The following is a 20655-nucleotide window of genomic DNA, read 5'->3' as shown; positions in this document are numbered from 1 at the left end:
AATAATCTTAAATAAACTATAAGGTCTACTTCATCATAAATATGCGCATGTTGGTCTACATCATTCGTTTTGTTCATATCGTCCATGCTCAAATTAGTTTACAATAACACTGATAAATTGTACACACGATTATGATTATTTAAAAAAAAGTTTTTTTGTTGAAAACGTTGCTAAAAAACTTTTTGCAATAATTTCTTTCCAGTAATGTTGTCTAATTAGTTAATTAGTTTAAAGCGCAGGAAATGAAGCCATGGTGCCAAATGTTTTGTAGAATGATATCCTTTACCTACCTCATGACTGTCCTCTGCCACCTTGTAGAACCTATAAAATAAAGTACACCACGAGTACACATACCCATTCCCAGCGTATGAATATGACAACATTTATATCAACGTACTTCGAGTACTAAAACAATGGATAGATTGAGACTCATGTCATCAATGATCCCATATCAGGGTTGGCAGCAATAATACGACATTGTTTCATTAAAGAGAAATATTCGTTTAAAAGCATCATTACAACTATTTCATGGACATCATAACACTTAGCAATCTAGGATTCACTATTCTTGCATCGAAACACATCAAAACCTGTATACCTATACCAAAGCGACCATACCGATGATATTCAATCTGCTACGAGAACATTAAAGGGATCATTTGCAACATTCAATATCTGTAAAACGTTTGCAGGCGTCCTGAACAGCTGTAAATTCATAAATATCAAGGAATTTTCAGTCAAGAGAACGGGTTGTGTATGGACACCAAGAACCTGAATTGTAAAACGGGCTTGCCTGATAACTTTTAAGTCTGAGGGATAAGGCAACATATGGCGTGAAATACTCAGAATATCAATTACTAAGTACAAATGTTCAACCTTAAAAGATTAACCATGGCTAACTTATCGCGATAACGATATTAACTTTGACAATGTCAATAATAGAACACAGTGAGTACATTGAATTCTAAGCTTTCTTTCCTGATCCACGTTATATAATAGTATTATATGGAACATTTAAAAATCAATATTCATCATTACATAAACAATTGATATTACTATTTTTATCATCAGATGCTTATGGCAAAGTAAGGTAAAAGTAGTTAATGTTTAATTTGTCAATATTACATGTTACTCATTACACAAGGTGTTTCATTCGTAACGTTATCATAGCAAACGATGGATCAATGATACATCTAAAGTGTAGGTTATCGAATGTCTGTCAAGTAATTAACCTCTCATTTTCACAGTATGCCAGACCCAAACTAAAATTATACCAAATGTCTATGTCACAAATGTCGTATGTTAATTAGGTTATTATAAGTTTTGGTCGCCCTTTAATAGTTCACTTTGTGTTTGTAGACGCAATGAAAATAGAAAATGGAAATGTAAAAATCACCAAAGGTCACATGATAAAATATTACTCAGTACCTTATATGGTATTGAAAACAATACAGTGTACCTTATGCGGTATACAAAACAAAGTTTTAATAAAAAAAAAACCCCAGGAAATACCGACATAATTATGACATCAACATCAAGATCGATAAAAATATGAACAAAGGGTTTGCATGGAAACATTTGAAAAAGTTAAAAGAAAATAGGACCAGGCGTTCAAGAAGGATCAGCGTCGTCTACATCATCGACTACACTCGGTCAAATGCCAATATAATGATCAGTCATTAAAATTATATAGACCAATATAAAATATCTTTTACTTGTATACCGCAATGTGTACACTGTTGTGTTCACAACTTTGACCCAAAGCTCCAAAGTACCCTTTTACGTAAGATTAATTCTAGGTAACAGGGATTCTTGCATACGACATCCTACGGAGCCACACATCCAGCAAACAACAGTGATTTTGCTTGGCAACTAACTAACGAGCAACAAGTATTACATTTAAATGTAGCGGTGCTCGTTACATACATGTCCCCAAACGGCATCCGTCGAAAATAATGTAATTGATATCGCAAAAGTGATTGTAGTGTCATAATAAGCACATACATACATGTATAATTGCTGCATGTTTTTTAACTCTGGGTTAAAAAATATGAAGCAATTATACATGTATGTATGTGCCTCTCCGTACTGTCAAATGGTGACCAGAGTGTGATGATAAAGCTTGAGATTTAGTATGTGTGTGTACATGGGAATGTTTGTGGGTAAGTGTGTGTGTGTCCCTCTGTCTGTGTTCTCGTCTTATTATATCGATATTAAAAGCTTTGAAAAATAAAAAAAAATATACAAAAAATATTATTTAGTGTCATGGAGATGTTCCTAATTATAGAGTTACTATGAAATTGATCTTTAAAAAATATTGAGTCAGAGATAAAACATTTCCTCAGTCAACCTTACGTAGACAGATATAAATCTTAAATCTTAAAGGGTCAATATAGCTCAAGTATTTGTACACATAAGGTTCGAGATACGAAATCTACAACAGTTGCATCGCTAAGTTTTGATACGCCTGTAACACGTTTCACTTGTAATATAGATCAATCTTGTACACGCAGACCAACATACGCAGCAAAACAGTTGCATGAGAAGGGTCTTAATGTACGTACATTTTTTTGTATATCTATCATCGCAAACTTCCATTTACAGACAAGTAAATCTTGTTTTCAATGTATTGGTAATGTTTTTTCTAGGTACGATATGCTTTAAACTTCCATATTTGCATACAATACATGCAGTACTTTGATTTCCGATCGGTGCATTCCAGTGGGAACGGTGTTTGGTTTAATTATTCACAAGAGAAGATTCAAAGTCAAGTATTTAAGTAACATCAACACCGCTCACTAGCCTTTATCTGAGACATATATCCTCTTATTTACGTCTCTGCCTACAACAATGACATATATATCGTGTTATTAATTTCATTTCGGGTATATATATATTCAGCATGTTTTTTATTACCATTTTTAAACAAAGGGTTAGGATGCCTCACCCTATTAACATGTATATATTCGTATAATTTGTACTGTGTGATACAAATAACCAGAAATGCCCTGATTATTGTGCTATAATCTTAATTATAGGTTAATTCATCACATAAATTCATTATTGTAATATCCGTCAAAACTGGTTACCACTGAAGAACGAATAAACTTACCTTCTCCCTACTGAAGACTGTATAATCCTAACGTTATCGCTTCCTTGACTTAGATTTTCACATGCAGGCACAGGCGGGTATAATGTATAAGTCACCTGTACGTTATCAGACATGTAGCAGATAAAACAACGCCATAAAGGGGCCGAAAGGGGGAACACTGCGTCGTAAAATCTTTAGTGTTTACTAACTAGTTTTACAACATTGTGTTATTAGTATGTAACAGAGAGAAGGATTAATTAAATTTAAATCACTGCCTCCGCTAGGGATCGAACCCGGGACCGCTGGCTTACTAGTCTTACGCTCAACCGATCGAGCTAAAGAGAAGATCTCTCGAGACGAGCGGTGTATTGCGGCTAGTATTTACCAGGGTTACATACTCCCCCTCCAGGAAAGAACTCGTCCTCGAGTTTCCAGGGATAATGCTTTCGCAATCAGCGATGAGTATCATTCCCGAGTCCCTACATTGGCGCCAATGTAACAGAGAGCAGGATTAATTAAATTTAAATCACTGCCTCCGCTAGGGATCGAACCCGGGACCGCTGGCTTACTAGTCTTACGCTCAACCGATCGAGCTAAAGAGAAGATCTCTCTAGCCGAGCGGTGTATTGCGGCTAGTATTTACCAGGGTTACAAGTATATTGATGCATTTATCTTTATAAGACAGGAATGATATACTTATAAATTACTGTACTTATTTTGTCGTTATATGCAGGCACTGACCAGGTGGGAGATACAGGTCGGCGCTTGATAGCTGTTGTCAACACAGAATGTGTTTTTCGGTGGATTTTATTTTAACTGTTTTGGAGGAAAATTATTTCTTTTGTTTGATTTCAGAAATGTTCAGTCACCAAATACCCAACGACAAGGGGAGATAAGTTCGAACGACAAAGGGAATTTAGTCATTGTTGATCTGATCAAAGTGCATTTGAAAAATTATAAAGAGTTCTGACCCGTCGGCGAATCAATATTTACGAAATTGTCCTTGAACAGTAATGTTCCTCTTAACCTTCTCAACGAGTCGAAGAGGGAAAGAACGGACAGACTCGTTTACCCCACTTCCCGGAACCCAAGTGCGCAAACCCGTCTTATCGCAAAGTACGAGGACTATTTGGCAAATATTTATTACGATTTCGAACACTCTGCCGCCTATACTGGTATCGATTAGTTATATAGAGCCTTCAGAAAAGGAGGTAAACTCGTGTAGGGAAAGACAAAAAATAAGAAATTGACTTCAGAAGCAAGGAGACTATGTAATGCACAGATAACAAAGTGACAAATTTAAGCGCAAACGCGTCGTGGCCCCCTTTTACCGATTACTAGTAAGATGTGGATACCATCGACATGACGGTCTACGAGAATGCAATAATGGATTCAAGTACGATTTATTGGCTATCGATATCATGTCAAAATACGTCTTGACGGTGGCTCTAAGAACCAAAACGAGAAAAGGAATGGCAAGTGCATTTAAGATTGTTTTTCGGAAATGCAGAAAAATTCGACCGTATCAGTAGGGAAAAGGGCAGCAAATTTGTCGATGAATACGTGAAGCAGTTCTCCAAATGACAAAACGTGGGCTATTTCGTTATACAGAATCCGATATATTACGAACCCAGTTCGATATTTACCCTCGTCTCGATGACCGACCAAAAAGGCAAATTTACACTCGGCTGTATAAATACGAAGTGATAAACGCAAAGAAAAGAGCGGTATATATCGGAATATCTGGTGAGATGGAAAGGATGGTCACTAAAATCAATCGAATCATTGCCGTTTAAATATGAACTCTTTAAAAGTTGTTCTACAGTGCTAAGAAAATCTTTTTTTTTCACAGGCACTAGTTTTTCTGTACATCAGGAATAAAAAAGTCGATCTCGCGACACGCAAACCCACCGAAGGAGCTGATTTATATCCAGTGTGCTTCTCGATAGAGCCCGGATTTGACGGATGGATACCAATTGATGATTCGCTTGATGAGGTGTTAAAATCACGTATGGGAACAAAAATTGTGGAAACACGACGAGAATCTGGTGTACCGTCACGTAAGTAGTTCTAAATGTAAGAGTAATTAGAGAAAGAGTATCATAGAAAGTATTAATTTTGAACTCAATATCTGCATAACAATATAATTATGATATACATGTACATTGTTTGCATACGTCATAATACCTTTGTATTAAGAACATTCCAAACATCGATCCGTTCGCCCTGAATTCAATATTCGGAGTTAACCTTCTTGATAACAAAACACATCTTACCATTTTATTTTTTTTACAAATAGATCTTGACGGCTGAAAGCTTGATACTTATTCAATAATTGACGTGTGGTAAATATAGCAGGTCGTTGAATTACATGCCGCAGATTTGAAGAGATACGTTTGTCTCAAAGTATAATAGTTTTCAGTACAACATATACAAGTGAACAGCTGATCTTTTTGTTCAATTTTAACTCATTTTTACAAATTAGTTTATTCATTAATCGGTCCCATGAGAAAGATTTAAAATTCAAGAGTACACTGGAAATAGCTGTACCATTTCAATCAATTTTGCGATAAAATTCCAAATGCAATATGTAGCTTAAGAAACTAACAACAAAATACTACAGCATTATTTTTTATATATATATATCCATGTGCTTTTAATTTAGATTTGGTCCAAATCTTCATTTGAAGAGTAGTTGAATGTCCATTGATAATTGATGAGAGTGAATCCAATGGATGAATTAGTCAAAAGGTTGATGATTTCCCTTTTCTACTGATGCATGGCAAAATTCATGGTCAATAGAGTACTTGGAATTCCTCAAAAAATATGCTCTAGATATTTCAAGATAATTCCGTGTGATTTGACTCTGATATTTGAAATCAATATTAAATAATACCATTTGTTATGGAAATATATAAACATAACAGCTTCAGAATCAGATTCAAACGTAAAAAAAACAACACGTTTACGTTTAAATATATATATATAAACAAACAAACAACATTGTTCGGGTTAAACATTAGGTATGAATGGAGGCCGCGGTGGAAGAATGGTAAAGGTGTCCCGACATTTTATTTCTAGCCCTCCGCCTCTTGGTTGCGAGTTCAAACCTACGTTGGCCAGTTACCAGGTGCTGACCGTAGGCCGCTGGTTTTGTCTCAAAGTACTCCCGCTTTCCTCCACCTCCAAACAGGCACGTCCTTTCATAACCCTAGCTGTTAATTGGACGTTAAACCAAATAAACCAAATAAACCAAAGTAGTGTGACGAATTATGCTCTCTCTATATATCTAACATATATCTATAACAGCATCTAGTTGCTTGCCTTTTGCTTCTGTCGAAAGTCTAGACCTCGTTACGTCCAGTTATGTCGACAACCGTCTGTAGTCGTTAAGTGGTGATCATTAAATGTTTATAACTTTGTAATCAGAGTAGTAGTACCGCTGCCACCATATGAGCGTGACGATTGATTAGCTAAACTATACCTGCCTTGTTGAATGACTCTTGACCAATTCCATATATCCATGTGTTGATATCTGAGACTGGTGCAATGAACCAGGGCACGATTTGACAGGCCGTCACTTAAGTTAAAAGACCTTAGTAGTTATATGGTTCAATGATAACGTGCTACGAGCCCTAAAGGTAAACGATTCCAGTACCTTGATTAAATGAAAACTCTGATTCTTTACATACAATTATACATAAAAGTTTGATATCCTGCGGTTCCGTAATCCAAAATATGGCCAAAATATGGCCAAAATAATGGAGTCCAGTGTCCCAGATTTCCACAATGGGCGTGCCCGGGATAGCTTAACCCTACCGCTCCTTTAAGTGCGTCCTCTCTGTTCGGCCTGTGCGCAGCTGGCGGTTAATCAACTACTCCCCTACAGTGCCTGGGAGGGATCGTGGTTCACGCTGGGCGGTGATAACTATTGATCACTCCCGCTGATGAAACATAACACATTGATCAACCGTAAGACACGTACTCTTCTAAGTGTGAATAATATAAAACTAAACTGTATAACTGCCCGGTCGTTCAAGAGACGTGGAGAAAACTTAATGTTGTAAACAATTTCAAAGTAGAATTCCTCTAGGAGTATAAACACCGGAAATTTAGAACAGAATGACAATGATCATATTTCAAAATAACACAATATAAGACACCGTAAACTCGCAACACTACACTTCTACACTACACAATCACCAACTGAATTATATACAGTAAACACATCAATCCTTTATGAATGCAATACACAATATAACGCAATAGTACTGCACAATAAGCACATAAATCCCTCGTCAATAACACAATAACACCGCACAGTTTGCACATAAATCCCTCGTCAATAACACTGCACAGAAGTCTCATAAATCCCTCGTCAATAACACAATAACACAGCACAGTTTGCACATAAATCCCCCGTCAATAACATAATGGCACTGCACAGTAATCACATAAATCCCTCGTCAATAACACAATAACACTGCACAGTAGTCACATAAATCCCTCGTCAATAACACAATAACACTGCACAGTAGTCGCATAAATCCCTCGTCAATAACACAATAACACTGCACAGTAGTCATATAAATCCCTCGTCAATAACACAATAGCATTGATCAGTAAGCATATAAATCCCTCATCAATATAGTACTGCACAGTAAGCACATGAATCCCTCATCAATAGCACAATAGCAATGCACGGTGGTCTGTCACTCCACATTTAAGTTGATTAGTGAATTCCAATCTGATGATGTTCTGTCAGTGGATTATCACTTCTCAGATGGTCTCCTGTATGTTGTTCTAATAATCAGGCATGGCACTCCTGTGACCACTGACACTGCAGCTAAAAATCACCCCCCCCCTTCATGCCTGAGGATGAGATAAGGAGTTAACAACTACACAAGTAGTTTAGTTAATTGATAAAGAGGGTTTGTTAGTGATTAACCACGGTTAGTGATACCCTTGTATAACGAAAACCATGATGAATGAAATACAAAGTTATCATAAATTCTCAATTATAATATAAGATCAATCTCTAGTAATTGGTGATCCTTAGAGCAAGTAACAGAATAAAATTATGTATTTACCCAACAGCCTGATAACACAGCTTGAGTCATGACATAACACAGCTTGAGTCATCTCCTGTGATGTATCACTGCTAATGATGGGCATGCACCTCAATAATCATCATCAAAATCCGTGTGTCCACCTCTTATCAATCTCCTTATCTCAACAAGTGCTAAGGAGGCGCGCACCTCGTTTTATATGACCCTCATTAACACCTATTTGCTAATTGACCAATCAAATTGGGTCCCGTTGGTTTTGGGTCCCGGATGGGGAGGAGACTGCCTCAGCAGCACGTGGCTGTTATGTCCCCCCTTATTTATTACGTAGAGCTCGCTATTTATATCCAGGCAGTGGTCAGTCTGGGGTTAATAGCCCCTGAACTCTTCCAGCTCTGTAGAGGGGATGACCTAATAGCCCCAATTTGATATACACATAACAAATTTATTTAGGCTTGAATTTTGGTCCGAGTAACTTTGTTACAGTAGGTATGAATTAAATAGATTTTATATCGATTTTTATGATTTACTATGATTTGTAAGACAATACTAATTAGTAGTTGCTATGACATGTAGACTCTGGCCCTGGCTAGTTAATATTTATATAACCAAGCTACCAAGATATCAAACCAATTTAAGTTTAGTTTTTCCTAATTCACCCAATCCATGTTATTTCTTTTAATAAATATGTACCTTAAACTGTTGGAATTAATAGTGTTTATTTCTAAAGAGTACCTTTAGTCATACGTAATTTAAAATTAAAAAAATAGCATTATAAAAAACCGGACTTCTTGTACTAATGTGAACTTGTAGAAATATTCTTGCCATTTTCCTTCGTTCCGACGGATACAAAAAGCTACTTTATCACCGTAACGAATATGTCCATGACAGATGGAAAACGATGAGAACCTTACTTAAATATAATCCATGATTATTGATACATTTATAACCGGTCTACTAAGCACAAATATACATGTACATGTGGCCTATTTTATCGTGACACGTGTCAACATTCTCGAAGGTATTTCCGGCCATTGCGCCATGGTCTTAATATAATCTCGGAAGACTGTTTCTATTGCGATAATATATAAACCTAAATTCAAATATCCTTTAACAAATACAATTAATTGAAATGTTATCCACATGAAACCTGAGAAATACCATTACGACTAATACACACAATATTGCCATTGTCATATCGGCAGATGACAGCATTCTTTCGATGTCATGGTTCAATTCAAACTTATGGTTGAATTGTATCATCATCATTGAGATTGAAGATTCAATTATTTGTGAACCTGATTAACAGGCCTTGTGATAATATGTCTTTGCAGTGATAAACATCTTTCAGAAAAGACGAAACAAAACCTTATTAAACAGTTATTATATATTGTTAGGGTCTGAGGACAGGGAAGTAAAGCCCGCCAGCTACTCAGTTAGATATGATGGAAGATTACATAAGGAGGCACTTGATGTTATAACTCGACATCGATATCACGGTGACGCGTTTCTGTCCCTGTGGGATATGGGTGGACACATGTCATTTCAGGCGTCCCACAACATATTCATATCATCCCACGGGGTATACATAATAGTCTTCAGACCCACAGATTTTCTCAAAGACAAGCTGGAAACTGGTAAGTGAATATGATTTGTTTTATTAACAAGAGAAACTTATCATTTTTATTGTTTCGGTGAGTTGCTATCGAATGACATGCTTTCAAGTTCCAGCCCAATGTTTAACATCATAAGGAAGACTGTATGAAGACAAATATTTGGGTAAAAGATTGGGAACAATTCTTCATCTACAGCTCATACTTATGTGAACTTAAACCATGATTGCTATTCGATGTCTCATGTATGCTATCAAGTTTCTAATTTTCCATTTTCTGTGGTATGTGTAAGCGACTTATCATACTACCATGTATCCTTTTTGTGTTGTCATTTTTATACCAACTTAGTGACTGTCAAACTAAACGACAATTCACAATAAGACGTTGTGGTGTATGTAAATGGCAATGTCATAATTTGAAGAAGGGCCATATATCTATTACGTGCATTGTATACACAATTGTTGGCGGAGTAACAGTCCATTCGTAATAACTTACATAATTTTATAGGTTCATGAACAATTTTGATGTGTTTTCTGAAAAACTGTGTGTTCTGGTTTTGTATCCGATATGTCTATAAATGATATAATTCATTATTTTGTTTTTTAAACTTCTTACGATATGGTTATGGTGTGGTATTGAATATGGATTTACCGTTAATAAAGAGCACGCAGGGAAATATAACTTTGCATCATCTTTCTTACACAGATCGACTGAAGAAATGGATCCGTCTGATTGGCACGTTTTCAAAGCGTGAAGTCAATGCCCCAAAGCCCAGTACAGAAAATATGCCTCCGTCAAACACCAGTACAGAAAAGATGCCTCCATCAAACACCAGTACAGAAAAGATGCAAGCACCTCCGCTTATTTTCGTAGGCACATTCCTTGATGAGTTAAAGAAAACATCAAAGGTAAGTAATATAAATGTTTCCTGACTATGATATAGGTTCTCCATTGAGTTGTACAATAACGTTAACTAGCATAGATGTAAATATTGTTACATGTGATATTACGGATTTCGTATAAGACTTTTGTTATGCAAAGTATCGCTTGGCAATAACTAAAAGTTAAGCGAGCGCAGCTGATTTTGTCACAGAATTTTGCAATGTAAAATTCAAATTCGCAATAGCATGATGTATAAATAAACCCGTCCAATCGTAACCGATTAAAATAAATTGAAATACCATGATTTGTTGGATATCAGTCGAGTTCAGTAATTATCTAAAAAAAATATCGCAATGTTTTTATCTCTGTTTTAATATAATCTGCTTTGGAAAAGTTTCAAGTACTCAGCTATAATTAGATTTGATTTGTTCTGTCTTTTGATATTAGGAAATTAATATTTCCATTGGGAAGATCTGAGGATAGAATCAGACCTGGTACATACACGTTATGTCATGAATGGAACAACCAGTAATTACACCCGTTAAATTTTCTCCAGCGTAAATATATACTATTTTACACCAATCTATGTACCTCAAACTATTAGTTTAACTATTATCTTATACGTTTGCTTAAGTCCCCACTGTTCTGTTGAACATGGGGCGGCAAATAATATTTTTCACATTTTTTTTTGTGGCGAGGGTTCTATACTTATATTATTTACATGTAACCTACTTCTAAACACTATTAACATCCCTAAAACAGATCGATCCCTAGTCATGTTAACTATCAACTTTAAGCCATATTAAGTCCATAAGACCATATTAAAGAAAATCATCTTTAGTTCACCAAATCCATCGATATACTTTAGGCTACACCTATAAAATACGTCGAATCCTTGAAAGTTCAACATGAAACTAAAAAAATAAATAAATTGCAAACCCATAACTTTCAAAAACACAAACATGTTCAATATAAGGAATAACTTCTTCCAAAACAAATGCTCGAATAATTTCCTAAAAGAAAAAAGGTAACGAAATACATTGTTTAATGTTATTAAATCCAACAAAACTCTGATAAAGCACACATTTCTACTGCAAGAAACGAAGATAGCGCTTGACATTGTGTAGTTTCACCGGAAATACAGCCAATCAAAAAATTCCAAACTGAAGTATTGATAGCTAGCTAGTTGTATAGCTATCGTCATAGTCATAAAACATATCTACTTTCGTCAATACCGCGAAAAGGACGCAAAGTAGCAACTTTAACACCTGTAACAGGTTTCAAAAAATCAATTTTTTATCATAAACGTAGAAATCACCGGTTAACTATGATGTTTTTTGTTTATAGTACATTTGTAGTATATTTGTCATTACTATTTTACCCAGAATGTCTCGTAATAAATTATAAATGAATTGACCTACTCTGTACTTTCTTCTGTTATAAACACGTGTTGCTAAAACTGATCAGTATTAAATAATGCGTTATGCAACATTTTTTCCATTGTTATCTACAGGACTACAAAAAACAAATAGATAACATACAGAATCACATCTCCAAATTCCCAGAACTGTCAACCTTTGATTTTGTGAGGTTCTGTACAGTCGATAACAGCCTCGACAATGATGATGAAGAGCTAAAAACATTGCGAGGATTCACCACAGAAGCAGCGGAGTACCAGGACCAGTGGGAAAGAGAGATTCCTACGACATGGTTAAAGTTGGAATTGGATTTATTCAACAAGAGGGAAAAGGGGGAAAGAATATTGGCACTGGCAGACGTGATACAAATGAACAAAGAATCAGTGGCTCCATTGAAGGATGAGGATGAGATCAGACTTGCGCTGGAGTAAGTATGTCTGCACTCATGTATATGTAAACACTATACTAATGATTACGATATCTTAAGTATATGTGGACAGAAGGAAAGCATTTGTGTTGATAGATGTAGAATTTGTATGTGTTTATTTTAGGTTTAAAATATGCACACTTTGACCTCTAATAAGAGATATAAAAAAAGTTTAGGATAGAATGCTTAAGATCTCGATCAAAAAGGAAGAAGAAATCATCGTTCAGGTTACAGGGATCAACCAACCAATTGTTTTTCCATAGACTTTAGTGTTAACGTTTTTGGAGTATATAATTAAAATTCTTGAATTCAATATGACAATTATGGTTTATAACTAAAGTTTAGGGTCTCATATAAAAGGTCCAACAAAAAAGTTGGGTCCTTATCTCAATTTTTTCCAGGGTAGCCATTTTGAAAATGGGTAAATTTCGCAGGAAAAAAAATCACAAAAATCTGAAATCTTTACCTGTTAATTATTATTACCTGAACTTTTGGGGAAATTCAATCGGACTTACAAAAATTATATTAACAATTCTTATTGATAGTTCCTATCAGGCTACATATATATTTTGTAACTTTATAACATACTGGCCAATCAGTGGCTGCCAGGTATTTTATCCCTGGCTCAATTTTCTATACACCGGGAATGTTTCAAAAGTGTATTTTTCAATTGGTTGGTTGTTCCCTACAAGATTGTGAAAATATGGTGCTTTTCTTATATGATAACGGTTGTAGGGGAAAAATAAGAATGCCTCAAACTTCCTTTCGGGGAAAACAACTCGAAAATATAAATGTCTATTCACGATAACGGCAAGTTTTCCATTTTAAGTGAAAGCTCAGGACATTTTTACAATTGGCTTAAAGCGATTGAATTATGTCGAACATTTTAGTTAATACCTTCACGAGACAACGAACTCAGGAGAAAAACAGAACTATACTTTTTACAAATTCAATAACTAACTTGCCTTAACATAATAATTTTTTTTCATCTTAATACGTAGTTAATTTATAGCGATATATTTTCTATTGATCAGGTACCTCCACAGCACAAGGTCTGTGATATATTTCCGGGAATTCGATTACGTCATCAATGACCCCCAGTGGCTTGCAGATTTCTTCAGCATCCTAATTACCGATGACCAGTTTCTCCAACACAATGACCTCCTGCTGAGACGAGACTTAGATTTATACAAAGCAAAGGGCGAATTGACTGAGAAATTGATCGCAGGTCTGCTCGGTGTAGAAAAGAACAAAAAATTCGCGCCCTTTAAGACCGTTCTCTTGGCTCTGATGGAAAAGTTTGGCCTGATAGTGAAAGTTTTGCTGCCGAAAACCGCTACAGAAAATAGACATTTCAGTGAGACTTATACCATTCCAAGCAAGATAAGGGAGCTCCAAAACATCGATTGGATTTCCGATAAAGTCAATTCACTCAAATGTCAAAATCTCGCGGTCTCCAAAACGTTGTGTTTTGTATTTGAGGAGGTCTATGTACCAACCGAACTGTTTCATAGAGTATTTGCTCATGTCCTCAAGACATATCCAACAGCAGATTTGTCAACACGAAGCTCGGAGAAAGCAGCAGAAGAAAGCAAAAGGTCGACAGAGGATACAGATTGTCTGTATATGGGATTTGGGTGTTTCGAGGTCAACGACATTTGCAGAATGATCTTGTCCATGCATGCTGAGAGATCCACAATTGCCGTGACAGTGTTCAGTCCTACAGAATCTCACCTTCCGGCATATTCTGGAAAACATGTTCGCCTCTCAATCGAACGTATTCTTCGGGAAACATTACAAATGAGTAAGCAGGAACACTTTCATTACTCACACCAACTACACTGCAACTTTCACCTGAGTCCATATGACACCCCAGTACAACTGTACGGCATCATCCGTTCAAAAAAGGGCGTATGCTGTAAAGGGGGAGAATGTCAAGGACAACATCTTCTGACAAAAGCAGACACTGAGTATTGGGATGTCAAAGAGGTAATTACTTATGTGAATAGGTATTATTTGTTTCTTGATTCTTTAGGATAGACGTGCCGAGAATATCTTGATTTTTTTCTCTTTTAAACAAGTATTTGATATTTATTTAGTATTCACAGGAGATGACTATCATTGTAAATCGATAAATGCCATCAATATCATAGGTACTAATTAATCATCCTTTTTGTTATTGATGCTTGAAAACTACGCTCGATCAGATATTTTGATATAATATATGTATCTTTCGGACAACAGAAATAGCATATGTGCTTTGTTGACAATAAATGGGCTTTTTTATTTCAATTTTATTAAAAGGATTCCACAAAGACACAAGATAGAGAAAGCATTACAGGTGAGAATATCTTCAAAATACGCGAGTCCCTTGATCGTGACATCTTATGAGAAAAACTTTTCCAGTCACATTTGATTCGGTGATATGGAAATTCCTTATAATATAAGTACAAAATATTGCGTTTTGATTCTGTGTCGGATAAGATATTATCAGCTATTCAAACTCACTTTTACATATGCTTCTTTTTGAAGAGTTAATGTGGATATCATAGCTATAGTACAGTATCTTTTTGTAAATTAAATTGTCATCTTTTTTATAACCTGCATTTCACTCTATTAACACCTTGGTATATTAGCATACAAACTTGAAAGGCAAAAACGTATTTGATATCTAACATAAATCTCACGCCGGGTGATGTCACGTGTCGGCATTGAAGATAAAATATGTCGGAGTTAGATAACATTAGTTGGATAATACGTTGCGGCTGATGTGATCCAGCTGATCTTCTCCGACAGATGTTATCAAGATGATTGTGTCTGACTGATGATATCGAAATGCTGTTATCTGATTCTCTATTTGATACCATCTTACAGGTGTTAACTGATTGATAATATCTTACCGGTGTTCTCTGAATAATAATATCTTACTGGTGTTCTCTGATTAATAATATCTTACTGGTGTTCTCTTGTTGATGCTATCTTAATGGTGTTCTCTGGTTGATGCTATCATACTGGTGTTCAATGATTGATGCTATCTTACTGGTGTTCTCTGATTGATGCTATCTTAATGGTGTTCTCTGATTGATAATATCTTACTTGTGTTCTCTGATTGATAATATCTTACTGGTGTTCTGTGATTGATATTATCTTACTGGTGTTCTCTGATTGATGCTATCTTACTGGTGTTCTCTGATTGATAGTATCTTACTTGTGTTCTCTGATTGATAATATCTTACTGGTGTTCTGTGATTGATATTATGTTACTGGTGTTCTCTGATTGATAATATCTTACTGGTGTTCTCTGATTGCTGCTATCTTAATGGTGTTCTGTGATTGATATTATCTTACTGGTATTCTGGGATTGATATTATCTTACTGGTGTTCTCTGATTGATAATATCTTACTGGTGTTCTCTGATTGCTGCTACCTTACTGGTGTTCTCTGATTGATAATATCTTACTGGTGTTCTCTGATTGATAATATCTTACTGGTGTTCTCTGATTGATTCTATCTTACTGGTGTTCTCTGATTGATGCTATCTTAATGGTGTTCTGTATTTGATATTATCTTACTGGTGTTCTCTGATTGATAATATCTTACTTGTGTTCTCTGATTGATAATATCTTACTGGTGTTCTGTGATTGATATTATGTTACTGGTGTTCTCTGATTGATAATATCTTACTGGTGTTCTCTGATTGATGCTATCTTAATGGTGTTCTGTGATTGATATTATCTTACTGGTATTCTGTGATTGATATTATCTTACTGGTGTTCTCTGATTGATGCTATCTTACTGGTGTTCTCTGATTGATAGTATCTTACTTGTGTTCTCTGATTGATAATATCTTACTGGTGTTCTGTGATTGATATTATGTTACTGGTGTTCTCTGATTGATAATATCTTACTGGTGTTCTCTGATTGCTGCTATCTTAATGGTGTTCTGTGATTGATATTATCTTACTGGTATTCTGGGATTGATATTATCTTACTGGTGTTCTCTGATTGATAATATCTTACTGGTGTTCTCTGATTGCTGCTACCTTACTGGTGTTCTCTGATTGATAATATCTTACTGGTGTTCTCTGATTGATAATATCTTACTGGTGTTCTCTGATTGATTCTATCTTGTCGATGTTCTCTGATTGATAATATCTTACTGGTGTTCTCTGATTGATATTATCTTACTGGTGTTCTCTGATTGATGCTATCTTACTGGTGTTCTCTGATTGATGCTATCTTAATGGTGTTCTGTATTTGATATTATCTTACTGGTGTTCTCTGATTGATAATATCTTACTTGTGTTCTCTGATTGATAATATCTTACTGGTGTTCTGTGATTGATATTATGTTACTGGTGTTCTCTGATTGATAATATCTTACTGGTGTTCTCTGATTGATGCTATCTTAATGGTGTTCTGTGATTGATATTATCTTACTGGTATTCTGTGATTGATATTATCTTACTGGTGTTCTCTGATTGATAATATCTAACTGGTGTTCTCTGATTGATGCTATCTTAATGGTGTTCTGTGATTGATATTATCTTACTGGTGTTCTCTGATTGATAATATTTTACTGGTGTTCTCTGGTTGATGCTATCTTACTGCTGTTCTCTGATTGATATTATCTTACTGGTGTTCTCTGATTGATGCTATCTTAATGATGTTCTGTGATTGATATTATCTTACTGGTGTTCTCTGATTGATAATATCTTACTTGTGATCCCTGATTGATGCTATCTTACTGGTGTTCTGTGATTGATATTATCTTACTGGTGTCATCTGATTGATAATATCTTACTGGTGTTATCTTATTGATATTATCTTACTGGTGTTCAATGATTGATGCTATCTTACTGGTGTTCTCTGATTGATAATATCTTACCGGTGTTCTCTGATTAATGCTATCTTAATGGTGTTCTCTGATTGATGCTATCTTAATGGTGTTCTCTGGTTGATGCTATCTTACTGGTGTTCAATGATTGATGCTATCTTACTGGTGTTCTCTGATTGATGCTATCTTACTGGTGTTCTCTGATTGATGGTTTCTTACTGGTGTTCTCTGATTGATAATATCTTACTGGTGTTTTCTGATTGATATTATCTTACTGGTGTTCTCTGATTGATTCTATCTTGTCGGTGTTCTCTGATTGAAACTATCTTACTGGTGTTCTCTGATTGATAATATCTTACTGGTGTTCTCTGATTGATAATATCTTACTGTTGTTCTCTGATTGATTCTATCTTACTGGTGTTCTCTGATTGATTCTATCTTGTCGGTGTTCTCTGATTGATAATATCTTACTGGTGTTCTCTGATTGATGCTATCAAGCTGATTGTATGGAAATTAGAAAATGAAAAAGTAATGCTATCCAATGATGATACCTTTCTGCATTGGCAAAAAATATCCAGTGAAATCAATGAAATTAATGATTCAGACCTCTATCGACATCCGTTGCATTGTTAATATGTACATAGTCTCTTAGCATTATTTTTAGATTGATCTTTTGATTTGGATGTTAGTTTATAAATGTAATCGTGGTACTTTTCTAAATGTAAATGTGTCGATTTGTCATATATGTTCTTTAGTGATGGCCTCAGTGTTACAGAATAAATTCTGTATTATTTAATCATCTGAAAACCAGTGTATAAGTATACAATAGAAAATGTTAGGTATAATCAAATTAATTTTCCATAAAACAGGAACGACCTTGGTGGACAAATGCATTCCAAATCGAAGGCCAACTCCCCGGGAACTTGGTCGCCTGTCAAGTCTGGTTACACTGTCTTCCTATAGAATGTTTGTATCCCTTGGGATTTCTGAAGCAGAACTCCAAACTATCAAGGAAAAGTCACAAATGTTAGCGGGAAAAACGATAATCACGAAGATGTTTCTAAAATGGACTAGCGAATACCATAATGGGACCTTCCATGACATCAAAAAGGCTATGGATGAAGCTGAATTGGCATCTGACCGCATGTCGGAAGTAATAGAAGCAAACGAGGGGTCATCGTGTCAAGGTTAGACTTTTGTGTGTGTGTGTGTGTGTGTGTGTGTGAGAGAGAGAGAGAGAGAGAGAGAGAGAGAGAGAGAGAGAGAGAGAGAGAGAGAGAGAGAGAGAGAGAGAGATTAAAATATAGTATGATCCACACGTTTTGAATGCAGCAATAACATTCCAGTAATTAACGTATTATTCATTCTATTCCCAATCCTGTATTAAATAAAGTCACCCTCTGATTATAATAAAACTACAGACCCGTGTTCGTTCGCAGTTCCGATTTAAGCGTACCATTACCGTAGCATTACCGTAGCACTTCCGTAGCATTTCCGTAGCATTACCGTAGCATCACCGTACCATTTCCGTAGCACTTCCGCACCGTTTGCGTCCACTCACCTATTTTCACTCGCAGACCGTCTCATAACCGTTCGGTGGCAAATTTTGCGGAGTGTATTTTTAACGAAACGACATTTAGTTAAATATACTTACCGAACGTCAAAAAAGAAGTGTAGCGACAGCAAATAATTTGATAAAGAGGTGTGAATTAAATAGATACGGCTATACATCTGTCTGTATCTTTGTATAGAAAAAATAACAATTTCACAAAAAACAGGTCAAGTCACATGGTCCATCGATCTTAGTGTGATAAAAAAAATGGCGGATCCTAGTAGTCGACGCATTACGATGGAAACCAAGATGAAGATCGTCTCAAATAAACAATATCACTTTTACTGTGCTATAGTCTAACCTTTAAAACAGTTACATGTAATATGCACTCGTCAGGCTATATGTATAGGGTACAAATGGTCCAGACAGTATCACACAGGTAAACTAGGGTAGTTAGACTTAATTGTCAGCAATGATACAAACAACAGAGTATGTTGTACACAGGTAAACTTGTGTGGACCAAGTGATACTAGGTGTGAAAGGTAGAACAATAAGAGATAGTCATGACCTACAGCAGAGACATATATATATATGTCTCTGCCTACAGGTTAGGCTATAGACTGCTTCATAAAACGTCCAACTTTAATGAGAATGTCGTCGTGATCTATGGAGTTATTCATTATTTATTTCAATTTTAAAACCCAAATGTCTAATCACAGAATTGATAACAAATTGATATAATCAGATACATATATATAACATATGTGATATATATATATATATATATAATAACAAAAAACAGACTTTGCCGCAAGGCCTTTCTGCCCTCTCAGGCTTTTTCAGGCGGACTGAACTTTTGTTCAAATTCTTAGCTTGTCTTTTGCAATTGAACACCTTGCATGCTGACAGTGGTGTACAAAAGTGTATGAAACCCAGATGTGGTACATGCAAGATTCTTATTGTGTGTGAAACCTATACTTTTATAAATGACTCAAAAATAGAAATAAAATCTAATATTACAAGAAATTCTAAAAGTATTATTTTCAATTTAATGTGCAAAGCATGTGTTGAATTTGATGTTGGCCAAACTGGGTGCGAATTAAGATTGCGTATGAATGTACATAGGCAGCAAATTAAAGATGATGACTTGTGATTTTTAAAGGTAAGCAAACATATTCACCAGTGTTCTCTGGGAATGATTTTTATGTTTTACCTATCTACAAGTTAAATAGTGACGATGTAGTTACAAGAGAGTTACTGTCGGCGCAGGATTACCTCGAAAGGCAAACGTGCATTACTACATCGATATGTGGATGGCCTAGTTACCGGTACATCTAATACACATGAGAGCGAGTCATGAAGCAGTTAAATTATTCATGTGTAGTGTCGCCTGTTTTCATTGGTTGACCCATTTGTAAGCACGCCCATTTCCTCCATCATCTGAGTGTCAGTTTTCCCGCGCATGTAACTTGACAGATCTACATCTATGATCGTCTATTCGGCTAGAAATGGATGATTTTATAGAAAGTATCGACCCTGGACTCCTTACTTACAAAGATGAGCTGTTCATGCGGACAGTCACAAGTTTGGCAACTCTCAAATACCTGAGACCGAAGAGATATCTACTTGAGCATGCCATAATCATTTCAATAAAAAAAAACACCATAATATATTGGGCCATGGGCAAGTCTCTTGACACGAACAGTTAATCGGTCAAGGTCAGACGTCACGCTCGATTACACGTGTATTGGCCGAGGTGACACTCGACT

General features: G+C 35.7%; 1 protein-coding gene across 1 annotated transcript in view; it reads left to right on the top strand.

The window, feature by feature from the left end:
- The first annotated feature begins 4512 nt into the window (after positions 1-4512).
- LOC117326576 overlaps positions 4513-20655 on the top strand; it is a 36025-nt gene continuing 19882 nt past the window's right edge. The window contains exons 1-8 of the mRNA XM_033883335.1: positions 4513-4566; positions 4944-5151; positions 9555-9794; positions 10476-10678; positions 12166-12497; positions 13532-14486; positions 14802-14838; positions 18204-18521. Of these exons, the coding sequence (XP_033739226.1) occupies positions 4513-4566; positions 4944-5151; positions 9555-9794; positions 10476-10678; positions 12166-12497; positions 13532-14486; positions 14802-14838; positions 18204-18521 (2347 nt within the window). The remainder of the gene's footprint in view (positions 4567-4943; positions 5152-9554; positions 9795-10475; positions 10679-12165; positions 12498-13531; positions 14487-14801; positions 14839-18203; positions 18522-20655) is intronic.

Source organism: Pecten maximus, chromosome 4, assembly GCF_902652985.1.
Source record: "Pecten maximus chromosome 4, xPecMax1.1, whole genome shotgun sequence".
Taxonomy (NCBI): domain Eukaryota; kingdom Metazoa; phylum Mollusca; class Bivalvia; order Pectinida; family Pectinidae; genus Pecten; species Pecten maximus.
This window is presented reverse-complemented; position numbering and strand designations above follow the sequence as displayed.